This window comes from Mastigoproctus giganteus, chromosome 4 (genome assembly GCF_048544385.1).
Source record: "Mastigoproctus giganteus isolate SK-2022 chromosome 4, ASM4854438v1, whole genome shotgun sequence".
Taxonomy (NCBI): Eukaryota; Metazoa; Arthropoda; class Arachnida; order Uropygi; family Thelyphonidae; genus Mastigoproctus; species Mastigoproctus giganteus.
The window spans coordinates 156,933,684-156,946,307 of record NC_143578.1 but is presented as its reverse complement, the minus strand read 5'-3'; the positions used below and the strand labels follow the sequence as shown (position 1 = coordinate 156,946,307).

At 36.1% G+C, this 12,624-nt stretch overlaps 1 protein-coding gene and 1 pseudogene across 2 annotated transcripts; one reads left to right on the top strand and one right to left on the bottom strand.

Moving 5' to 3' along the window:
• The first annotated feature begins 1,539 nt into the window (after positions 1–1,539).
• Positions 1,540–5,799, top strand: LOC150087132 (uncharacterized; annotated as a pseudogene).
• Positions 5,800–9,340: 3,541 nt separating this feature from the next.
• LOC150087131 (deoxynucleotidyltransferase terminal-interacting protein 1) lies at positions 9,341–11,190 on the bottom strand. 2 transcript variants are annotated; one of them, XM_090371830.1, is made up of 2 exons: positions 10,982–11,190; positions 9,341–10,933 (listed from the first exon to the last, which is right to left on the bottom strand). In XM_090371830.1, exons 1-2 carry the CDS (start codon positions 11,061–11,063, stop codon positions 9,558–9,560), a joined length of 1,458 nt encoding a protein of 485 aa, XP_090227956.1. In that variant the 5' UTR covers positions 11,064–11,190; the 3' UTR covers positions 9,341–9,557. The 2 variants fall into 2 exon arrangements, with proteins under 2 accessions (XP_090227956.1, XP_090227955.1); XM_090371829.1 differs by having other exon boundaries at positions 9,341–11,190.
• Between the last annotated feature and the right edge of the window lie 1,434 nt (positions 11,191–12,624).

Here is a 12,624-nt window from a genome sequence, read left to right as displayed (position 1 = left end):
CAAGTATATGATATCAAAATTATTTCATGCATCCAGTTCCTTTGTGACCATATTATAGTATCCAATCAAATTGGTCAGACAAGACTTTCCCTTAACAAACTCATGCGGTGTCTGAATTATTACTAGTCTTGTCTAGATGAACCTGCAATGCTTCTTTGACCAGTGACTCCATTATTTTCCCCGAAACTGAACAATAAACCTGATATTAAACTAATAGGTCTGTAATAAGTCGTGTCACCTTTTGATCCCCTTTGTAAATTAAGGATACATTTGGGACCTCTGCTGAGTCCACGGATGCATTCATAATTATGGCTAACGGTTTGCTTACTTCCTTTGCCGCCTCCTTTAATATAACTTGATAGATCTCATCCACCCCAGGTGCCTTTCTTATGTTTAAATTCAACAGTTTCTCTCCAATTGCTCTCAGTTAGTACAAAATCATTAAGCTCCCTGTTAGAGTTTAAAGTGCTTCTGTCCTCTACTTCCGTACAGAATTCCTCATGTGTGAATATAGATGCAAAATACTTGTTCAATTTATTAGCTATCTGAGCAGTATCATCAACAGTCAAACCACTGATATCATGTGGACCAACCTGATTCATCCTCTTCCTTCTAGAGCTTATATAAGTAAAGAAGTCTTTGCTGTTTTTCTTTGAATTCTTTACCAAAGATTTCTTGTAATCTGCCTTCGCTTGCCTAACCTCCTTTCTGACATGATTACAGACTAATTTATATCTACCACTGGCTTCTGTGTCAGCTGATAATTTATATGCATCTCATGCAATTTTCTTCTCTGCTACGAGGCTCATCAGTTCATCTGACAACCATTTAGGCCTAAACCTTGAACAGCATTTCTTCATTGGTATGAAAAGCCTAGTGGCTTCCAAGATTTATTCTTTGAATGCTTCCCATTTAGAATTTGCTGTTGGTAACATCATCAGTTAGTCCCATTGTATAGAATATAAAAGCTGTCTGAGACCACTGTTGTCACCTTTACAAAAACCCTTCTCTTTACCCCGATGGTAGTTGCATCTTTAAGTAAATCCCACATCAGTACACTATATCTGCAAATTCTTAATGCATGAATAATCACTGTTGATAATCAGATCAAGAGTATTATCCTTTTGGTTGCCTCTTGAACATGCTACTGTAGAAAACAATCATTCAATAAATCTACAAAAGTCTTGCTAGTGTGTGAGTGACCAATCCACAAGTCCAGTCAATATCTGGGAAGTTAAAATCTCTCATTATAAGACATTCTGATTTACTGGCCCACTCTAATCGTTGCCACCGTAACAATAATTCCTTATCACCATGTCATCAGTGGGTTAATCCATTGTTCTAAGTGGGCTGAGGGGTAAAGATCAAGAACTACAGTAATTCTAGTAGATAGAGCTTAAGCCTCTTCGTTGCCTTTGTTCATTACTAGCATTGCTGTTTCAGTGCGGCTGTGTCTTGTGCTATTTCATCTCATAATGCTTGTGTTTGTACGCGTTTTGTGCTATTTCATCTCATAAAAGTGCTTTGAAATTTTTAATAATGCCTGGAAAATGTTATGTTCCCGGATGCCGTGGAAATTATAAAGGTGGTCTGAAAGTACGTGTCTTTGGATTTCCATTGAAGGATACTGTTTTGACTAACAAATGGTTGAAAGCTATACCAAGGAAAAACTTTGTGCCATCTGAACATTCAAAGGTAAGTTTGTTAAAATAAATTTGTGGTACATTAATAGCAGTTATCTTAAATAGGAGTATTTTAACAATAATGAAATGTTAATATATATATTTTTTTTTGTCCTCACTTTTTCCCATTATATATGAGGTCAGTGTTTTTTTTATTGTTTTGGCATGAAATTTTTGTGGCCGAATGCCTTTCCTGACGCCAACCCTCACCCTTTATCCGGGCTGGAGATATGCAGTGGTCATTCCCTGACCTTCTGCATCCTCTGTATTTGGTGGTCACGGGCTTGAACCCCGGTTTAATCAAGAAGCGTGTGCTACGCACTACAGCTCCTGCCCACCTGGCTACGGAGGCACCAATGAAACGATAATATATAAGAATATGAAACAGATATTTTTTTCAGAATATAGAAGTAAATTTTGTCAGAATTTCGGCTTTTGTGGTTTCATTTATATATACAAGGGGTTTCCGAAAAGTAAGGTAACACATTTTTTTTCTTAATAATGGTGAAAGGGAATGAGATGAAGCGCAGTGGACAGATAGACCTGTTAATAATGTTCAAAAAGACTGCCAGTGCAGTGTGTGGTACTTTCACCTCACAGCAGATTCCAGTTGCAAAATAGTAGCTACTGTGCGAGTGTGGTCCAAAACAGGTGTTCGTGAAGTTATTCATTTTTTTTGCAAGCAAAAGGGTTTTCACCAAGTGACATTCAATATGAACTGGTTGCTGTGTATGGCGAAAAGGTGATGACAAAGAAGCAGGTGTGTGTTTGGTGCAATGAATTTAAAGTGGACATTGAAGATCGACATCGGGCGGGCAGGCAGGCCTTCATCCTGCAAGTCAGAAGACAACATTTTGAGCATTGTTCTTGAAAACATACGAATGAAACTGGTGAAAATATAATAGTGATATGAGTAAGTTGACTGTTCATGAAATTGTTCACGATGTCCTCAGCTTTTGAAAGGTGCTGCTGCTGGGTGCCCTGACAACTGTCAGAGGAGGACAACTGTCAGACGAAATATGGGTTCAACACTTTACCCCAGAGAGCAAACAAGACTCCATGACCTGGAAACATCCACAATCTCCTGTGCACAAAAAATTCAAAATTGTTCCCAGTGTCTGAAAAGTCATGGCCAGTGTTCTGAGATTGCCAAGGCACTCTGTTGGTGGATTTCTTGCCAAAGGGAGGAACAATCGATGCATAGCATTACTGTGCAACGTTGGAAAAACTGAAAGCCAATGTTCAATGCAAACAACCAGGACTCCTGACAAGCGGTGTGATTTTGTTGCACAACAATGCAACTCCACACTGCCCACACCATTTGTGGGCGGGCAGGCCTTCATCCTGCAAGACAGAAGACAACATTTCGCGCATTAAGGGCATCGTTCTTGAAAACATGCGAGTGAAACTGCGTGAAATTGCACAAATATTGAAATGAGTAAGTTGACTGTTCATGAAATTGTTCACGATGTCCTCAGCTTTTGAAAGCTGTTGCTGGGTGCCCCGACAACTGTCAGAGGAGGACAAAGCAAAACGCATAGGGATGCATCTGGAGAACCTGTTGCAATACAGTGACGAAGGAGAGGATTTTCTCGCTCGCATAGTCACAGCAGATGAAACGTGGGTTCAACACTTTACCCCGGAGAGCAAACAAGACTCCATGATCTGGAAACATCCACAATCTCCTGTGTGCAAAGAATTCAAAATTGTTCCCAGTGTCTGAAAAGTCATGGCCAGTGTTCTGAGATTGCCAAGGCACTCTGTTGGTGGATTTCTTGCCAAATGGAGGAACAATTGATGCACAGCTTTACTGTGCAACGTTGGAAAAACTGAAAGCCAACATTCGACACAAACAACCAGGACTCCTGACAAGCGGTGTGATTTTGTTGCGCAACAACGCAACTCCACACACTGGCCATGCCACTCGTGAGTGGTTGTGCTGTAATTGTTGGGAAACTCTGTCACATCCCTCCCTACAGCCCAGACTTAGGACCTTCAGACCCATTTGTTCGGCCCTCTGAAAAACACCTTTCAGGAAAGCATTTCACCATGGATGAGGAAGTTCATCAGGCGGTGCTATGTTGGTTACTGCATGTGGGCATGGACTTCTTCAGTACTGGTATTGAAAAACTGATCCATCATTAGGACAAGTGCATCAATAAAACTGGAAACTTTGTGGAGAAGTAGTGCACGTTCACTCATACCTTGGTGTGTAATTTCACCTTCGTATTATTAAAGATCATCAAGAGGAAAAAATGTGTTACTTTACTTTTCAGAAACCCTGCGTAAAATATTCCTTTCATGTATTGGATACACTGAAGAAAAGTGCATGCATGCTTGTTTAAGAAATCAAAAAATCTCAATACATGTATGATACATAATATTAATTTTATTAATTGAAACTTTTAGTGTAGATAAATACACAATGTAATTATATGCAACCTTTGATAAACTATAGGCCTGTGTATGCAGACTAAGGTTGTAAAAGCTAATAACAATCGTCTAAGACTCTGAGATGCTAATAACAAGTTAAGTGAAATTTGGAAGAGAGCATAACATTTTATTTATATATTTCATATTGTTACAGGTATGAGATTCATTTTGAGCCATCCCAGATAGTTAGATGGGCATCTAAATTTGATGGGAAAAAAAATGAGAATCACCATAGATTTCAAGCATCCAAAATTAATTCACGGAGCTGTTCCATCACATTTTCCAAACTGTCCAAGCTATTTGTCATCACAGGCATTTACAAGAGACAGTCCCAAAAAGAAGAAGTGAATATTAGAAGAAAAAAACTTTGAGAAGTCCCTGGAAAATAGTATTAGGAGTAAACATGATTATGAAAAAACTCAAGATTTCCTACGGTCCCACAACTAGCAGTGCCTGAATAGACATACAGCACCCGAATGCTGGCAAGTTATTTCAAAAAATAACTGTATTGTGTTTTTATATTTAACGTTTCGGCCAGCACCTTCCATTGCCTATTAAGTCATGATTAGTGAAGATTTGATGTTGTCGGTATTTGTACAGAGCGCTGAAATTCATAATTTAGGAAAGTCAAAGTCAATGGAACTTCCTATGAAGGTGAACTGTTTCAATCAGATTACTGACATCTTAGAACAGATACCAGTAATTGCCAACAGCAGTGATGTTAATATTTCTTTTGTTTTAAATGCTGCTTGTAGTTTACTGAATTCAATTGTGGCAAACATTAATAGTGAGAGAGCATCAATGTGTAAATTCATATGCGAACAATTACATTTGTTACTGTGAAAAGAATGCATACAGATATTCCACCGAAGTATTAATATTTCTCATCCTAGGTGTTTTCAATATCTCCACATGCCTACAAATTTCTACAGCATCCTGCATTCCTACTTCTTCCTCATCCAAGTACTATTTGTAGGCTCTGCTCTTCTCTAAACCCAAAAATTCCAGATGACAGCAAGAGAATCATTTTCTGATATATGCCAAACAGAAATTGGCTTTTTAAATTCTCCAGAATGCAAAATTAGTTTAATGATCGATGAAATTCATCTGAAACCTTATATTGATTATAAACGTGGAAATGTACTGGGAACTTCTTTTGATAGTACTGATGCAGCTACAAGTGCATATGTATTTATGATTCAAAGCTTATTGTCAAATTACAAAGATGTCATTTATCTTTTATCCATGAAAAAAATTACTGCAGAAAAATTACATTCAGTTTTGAAAAAAAATTATTGTGGGTTGAAGAAAATTAGCATTGTAGCAATTGTAAGTGATAATATTTCAATTAACAGAAAAAATATTTCAGAGAAATAATTTTGAATTTTCTAATTAATACCATTATCAATATTTTGCTCAATAATTATTGTAAAAAGAAAAATGATGCATTAAAAGCAACAAATAAACGTAAGCTTCCAACATTGAAAATGAGCTAAATTTAAAATTAAAATAATTTCTATTCAATTATAGTAATCAAATTATTAGATTTAAAGAATAAATGTATACATTAGTTGGATTACAAATTACATGTAAAACGTTCAAAATGTAATAAAATAGTTAACTATAAAATGTGTTGTCTTCATTTTTTCAGAATGTTATGATTAACAAAAATTATCATGCTTAAGTATCAAAAAAGATATTTTTTTATTCATTTATTTTTTCGTATTGTCCCTTGCAACATATATCTTTTCCATTATGCACAGAAAATAAAGTAGATTTACATTTAACACTTGCTTTCACTTTTCTCAATTCTGTGCAGTGATGTAGTTTTACATATTTTTATGGCTCACTTATGACGTCAAACACACAGTGATCAGGCACTATTATTACGGTGGCGACACTCTAATTTCTATACAATTGTTCATTGTACTCATCAGAGTCATTAGGCCTATAACATTTCTACTCTCATTTTTGCTTTCCCGGTGCTTAGGTCACAACAAGCTGACTCAACATTGCACTGTTCTATGTCAACTGGATGCACTTCCTTAGATTCTGTGTTCCTTAACTAACAGTATAATCCCTCCTTCCCTCCCTATCCTTTCTGTACGCATAGTACTCCCCATATTCCAATTCTGTACTGCTTATATCTGTGTGACATCATTCTGTACTGCTTATATCTGTGTGACACCATGTCTCTGATATTCCAACAGTATCTAGCTTTGATATCTTGACCAGCACTTCAAATTCATCAAACTTATTTACTATACTCCTAGCCTTGGTGTACATGCAAACATACATGCACCTCTTTGTTATCCTAACACAGCTCGTGTATTTACTTGTTTCATGATGACTCCCAGCAGTCCTTGAAATCCCCAGCATCTTGCTTTCCAGGCAGCTGCTGATTCTAATAGAAGCAGTGCAAGAGTCACTTTCACCTCTGCCTGCATCTGCTGTTAATCTTTTAGTCTGTAAATCCACCCCCCCCCCCAAGCTAGCAGTATATTATATATATTATCTAGCATATTTGGAGGTTTGCAACCAGTTAGTTTAATCTTCAGGTGTTACAATTTTCCTTCCATGCTAAAACTCTATAGTGGTGGGGGAAAGGGGCAAGAGTTGAGGTATTTCATGTATGGTGGCCAAAAAAATTGCACATGTAATAATTGATAATTGGCTTATCAGTTCAGCGGAGTGTAAAAATGGGAAATAAAAGTGGCTACAAAAGTTCATCTAGTCTTTGATGGACTTAAAATCTAGAACTCTCATAAAAATACAAAATAGAAATAAAGAAAACTTTTAACCTGAATTTAATAATTTTGTTAAAGGAGTTGCAGAACAAGAACAATGAGTAAAAATTGGAAACTTGAAGTCTATGATTATGACTCTTACACCAGACGTGCATATTGTTATTAGAAATGAAGAAAGCAGAAAGAATTAAACAATGACAAGTAAAAAGCACAACTCATTCCAGTGTTTTGTTGATACTTAATTTAAGAAATATTCAGTTCTCTGGTTATTTTTTCTGAATGCTATATCTTTAATTAAATGGCTGATAAATAATTAGATTCTCAGGATAACAGTAAAATTTATACTGAATTACTGATACTTGCAAATGCACACTGAATAACAAGATATGGAAAACAGCACACTTCAGACTAGATTTAAATGATAATGTTCAGAAAGTTTTGCAATTAATATGCATGGTACAAAAGAATGTATAAATAGGAAATCAGTACTTTTTCTTTTGCAATAAAATTACTCAGCACTGGACAGACCTTTGCATAGTAAGAGCCATTCTTGTTTTATTTATTTATTTTTTTTTTTGCAGAATTCTGACAATTCACTTATTTTCATTGAAATTAGTCATGCATCAATCTTGGCATTCCTCTCAGCAGTTTTAATGGTATGAGCTTTAAAAGTTTCTGTAAGATTATGTATGTATCTATATGACAACAGTAGTGTATGCTAACTTTTGCAAGGCTAGGAGCAAAATACAATCAGCAAAGCCAAAACTATTAATGTGATCTTTAAATGACATACTAATGCCATTTAAAGATCATTGTATGTAATTAGTAGAAAGAACACAATAACTTAATGTTATAATTAAGGTCTGGAGGCCTCATTTCAAGAAGGATGTAGAGATGTTGGAAGGAGTACAGAGAAGGGTAACAAGATTAGTGAATGGAACAAAGGGGTGCTCTTACGAAGAAAGGCTTAAGTTTTGCAAATTACAGTGTCTGGAGACTAGGCACCGGCGAGGTGATCTGATAGAGGTGTATAAAGCCTTGAATGGTTTGAGCACGCTCAATGCTGATGGGATTCTTCCTCTTGCTCAGAATAATCACCTGAGAGGGCATAAATTCAAATTGAGAAAAGACAGATGTAGGATAGACGTGAGGAAATTTGCCTTTAGCCAGTGGGTGGTTGGTTGGTGGAATAGACTTCCATCCCTTGTCGTGGAAGTTGATAGCCTAAATAAGTTTAAGGCTCAGCTGGACAGGTATTTCGAACGAACAGAGGGGTGAAGTGGAAGTGGTTATTTTTTTATTTATTTATTTTTTTTTTTTGGCTGATGCTGCATAAGCTTGCTTTCTTGCATCAAATGCCTCTACTAATACTAATGCTAATAATAGACTTTACACAGTGCTGTATTGTTTATATGCATTCACAGTTAATGTTTTATACTTTTATGTAGGTACTTATAAATTATTACAGATACATACACAAAATATAATTCCAAACAAAATCATCACAGAACAAAAAGAGGAATATTAGCAGAACTGAATTATCAAAGAAACAAAACAAAAATTTTAATGTAATCTTCATGCAAAGCCACTAAAGACATTAAGTCAGTTCTATTAGCTCTGTATGCAGTGCTATTTAAGTAACAGAAGGATCTTAGTAGATGCTCCCTACTGTAGGGTGGAGCGCCGGGTCTGTCGGGGATGCCCCCAAGGCTCGCTATTTAAACTTAACAGCCCAAAACCTTTGAGTTTTAAGGCCATATGATTGAAGCAGCAATTTTGACAGGGCATGCAAATAGACGGTATTTTTTTTTTTTTTTTTTACCACGCATCCCTATGAAAATTCCATAGAATTCAAGTGCCTTAAATTTCTTGACTCCTGTTTTGTAGTGACCATAAACAAAGTACAAAGTTAATTGCCAAGAATTAGCAGTGTCATTCACATGTCCATTGCCATTCTTGTGGCTAGTTTTATTAGCATTAGCAGAGGCATATGATGCAAGAAAGCATTGTATGCTTCTACTAATGTTCAAGTATCAGTAAATAAAATAACTTGTGAGCTGAATACTTTTGCCAAGTGGCTGGACTTGTCAATATAGTCTGTAAGGGAGCAATTTAAAAGGGGTTTATCAAAATTAAAGGGATTGAATATCAATAAATAACCCTGGCAAGGATTAGCTATGCCATCCAGTAACTAATTATAATAATAATTAATTTTAATAAAGAATTATTCATTTCTGTAACTGGTTTGATCAACAATTCACATGAAGGGGGGAAGAGTGATATCTTGCAATCCTGCTTTAAATCTTGTGGTGTTAACTCTACGTGATATTTCAAATATTATAATGGTTCACTAGTTACATTGTGATGAAAATTACAATACTAATATAATTTAAATACACTTTAATATTACTTAAAGAAACAACATATTTAAACAGCTTACAAGAGCAACATCTCATAATAAAGTTCCGTGTGAGAAGTTTTAAGTATTGACTAATCAAAAAGTTAATGATTAGCTTCCTATACAAGCTGCTTAATATGTTTTTATCACATTTGGTCTGTGAACTGGGGTTTATCCAGTTGTGATATAGGATAGTACTGTTGCACCCATTTTTTCTTATGGTATATTAGAAATGTGTGGAAGTTTTAAGTTACTTCAGCATGTTAAACAGAATTTTAATAGGCCCTAAACAAACGGTTATGGAGTTGAGCTTATATCAAACTGAGCTGACAATGGCGGATCTAGTGTAGCACTTAACTCTGAAGGAGTTGGAGAAACTTCAGGTTGAGCTGGGCTGACATCTTCAAATGCTGGTCCAAGGCTAAATGGAGATGGATCTGTTGAAGGTATTTCGGCACTCAACAGATCTAAATCATCTGTTGGTGTGGCAGCACCAGATTCTGCTTCTTGTCTTTTATCATCTGATACAATATCTTCTAGTTTTACATCAACCTGTGCTCCGCTATTGCTGTTATCTACACCTGCTGCTGGTCGACCTCTTTTTCTTGCTGGAACATCTGTCCTCATTGCTTGCATAACAGCTCTCATTTTTTGTAACATAGATTCTGGAATTGTAAATCCTGTTATTTCATCCAACATAAGGGAAGGATTATTACAATACTCTTCTGATTGTGCCAAGTCTCTGATATCCTCTACAAGTAACATATATGCTTTACCACCAGTTGCAGGCATCAAATTATGCTCATACAGCCACTGTTTGTCTTCTTGATCTCCAGAATATTTAAATATTTCTGGATGCTTTATATATAGTCTTCCTCTAGTTGCTCCTAAACCTAGTGCTTTATTTGCTTTGGCCCCCATAATAAAACGTGTTTCTGATGCAAGACGACCAGGATCCCATTTTGGACCCTCTCTTTTGATTTGATCCCCTACTTTTAATTTGGAAGGTGTTGACCTTCCTGATATTGTAGCTGGAAAGTGAAGAGGAGGCCTGCCCTTTTTTTTCTTTGGTCTGAAAGCATTTTGACTTGCCTCAGAATCAGTGTCTGAATCTTTACGCTTTCTTGCTGGGCTTCTTTGCAAAATCCTCCCCATTTTTGCATCTAAACCTACATTTTCAGTATCTGAAAAATCTGTTGCTGGACTTGAACCTCGTATATGACCTCCATGATACATTTTTTTGGCCTCCTCAAGGATTTGCCTACAAACAGTTTGAATATGCTGTTCAGACACTGAATTTTCTCCATTATTCATTTTGATGTTTTCAATTCCTGGCCTAAAAAACTTCTCCAGGTATCTCTGAAGTATTTCATCAATCTCTTTATTAATATTTTTTTGAAGATTTTGGCGAAGGATGTCCAGAGACTTTGCGGATCCAGATATACATCCCAACTTCGCCCTGTGCATTGCTACTGCTTGTGATCTTGAAGTGGTGCGATAACTTGTACCACTTGATGGAAAATTCGCTAAATTCAGAGGCCTCATATGAAATGTATTTTCCCACCTTACCATGCCAACGTTTGGTGGAAAATCCAACTGAGAAGGCATCTCAGATTTTACACGAAAAAAAACATTTGTTGATAATAGTGAACTTTTACTTCTATCTACATTCACTTGCTTTGGCAACATCTCTTTTGTTGTATGTCCATTCATAGTTCGACGATGTGAGACGTCGCCTTCAGTATTGGCAACTCCTTTATCAGAAGGGGAATAAATCCGAATTTCTGGAATCGAAGTAGACATATCTTCGAAGTAATCCACATATATAAGTATATACCAATAAATAAACGAAAATGGATTAATAAACAGGGGAAAACGGAGAACACTTCAAAAGCAGAAACATTATTCCACCTGACATGAGATCATGCTGGTAGTCATCGCCCTCTATTGGCAGATTATATTTTTATAATCCAAAAACACAGTTACCTTCCTACTACGTCTAGAATAATTGTGAGATGGGTGGCCACAATATATGTATAAAATTTGAAATGAAAGATTTCAAGCTATGGAAATTATATAAATTACAAATAGCATACAAGCATTGGTTACTATTACCAATTACTATTAGCTAAAAATGCAAGGAAGCAAAGCTTTACAAAATAAAAAAAAATATATTTTCCCATTCTTTCTACTAATTTGGCCAAACCCAGAAAATTTATCTATACTGGAGATTATCCTGACTTATAATTTCTCTTGGCACATCACAAATGTTTTGTCCTTGATCAAAATAAAGAAACAAAAAAAAAAAAAAAAAAAAAGCCATGGTTTATTTTTCACTCTCGGCGTTACCTCTAGCTATTGACCATCTACAAAAAGTGTGGTATTAGGGCCACCTGAAAAACTTCATCTGCCAATGTGTATTATGTCCGTAAATTACATATTTTTCTGGACGAGAAGCACAACTTTCTAGAGGAAGGAAACTTTACTGTTTCACCCGAGGCCGACTAACGGAGTGAATTAAAAAAAAAAAAAAAAAAAAAGGAAACAAAAGCCCATAAAACTTCCTTGCATTATTGACTGGATTCGAACACTAGTGTTTTCCATACGATGTGGAGACAAAGGTGATTATAACAACTCTCAGTCTGCTCTACCATGGAATATTATTTCCATTTGGAATTGTGGTCCTTCGCTCTCTTTTAAACTAGTCCGAACACGCGCTTCAACTATTCAACATCTATTTGCTGCCCAACTCCAGAAATAACTTTTTCGCTTCTCTTTTCATCCAATTTACTTCTTTTTTTTTTTTTTTTTCAGAAAGAACGTCCTTCAAATGTATTTCTCAAATATTGCGATTTACACAAATTCTAATCTGATGATGTCAAGAACTATCTTCTGTCTTCTCGGACATCGACCCATACAGGGTACTAAAACATTGTAGATATTTTATACCTTTTGTGCCTGAGTTCATCATAACAAATAATAAATAATAAATTTATTCAAACTATCCACTTTCATAACCAGAACTGGTTTAAATTTGCCGTGGCCCTAAACTATAACATGTTGACTAGGCCGCCGTAGCCTAGTGGTCAGGCGCGCGGGTGCATAAGTACACGTGCCTTGAGTGACCGGCGTTCAAGCCCGTGACTGCTGAATATGGTGCTGTTTCTTGTATTCTGTCTATCTTGTTAACTCCTCTGACTGTTTGGTCGTCCCGGAGTATGAACAGAAAATTTATTTAAAATTTATTTTTTGTTGTTATAGTAGGGTTAGCATTATCATTAGTAGAGGCATATGATGCAAGAAAGCAAGCTTATGCAGCATCAGCCAAAAAAAAAAAAAAAAAAAAACTGCAACCATTTCACCC

Coding starts and splice junctions, on each gene's coding strand:
- LOC150087131 (XM_090371829.1), bottom strand. CDS start 11,063: ATGTCTACTTCGATTCCAGAAATTCGGATTTATTCCCCTTCTGATAAA.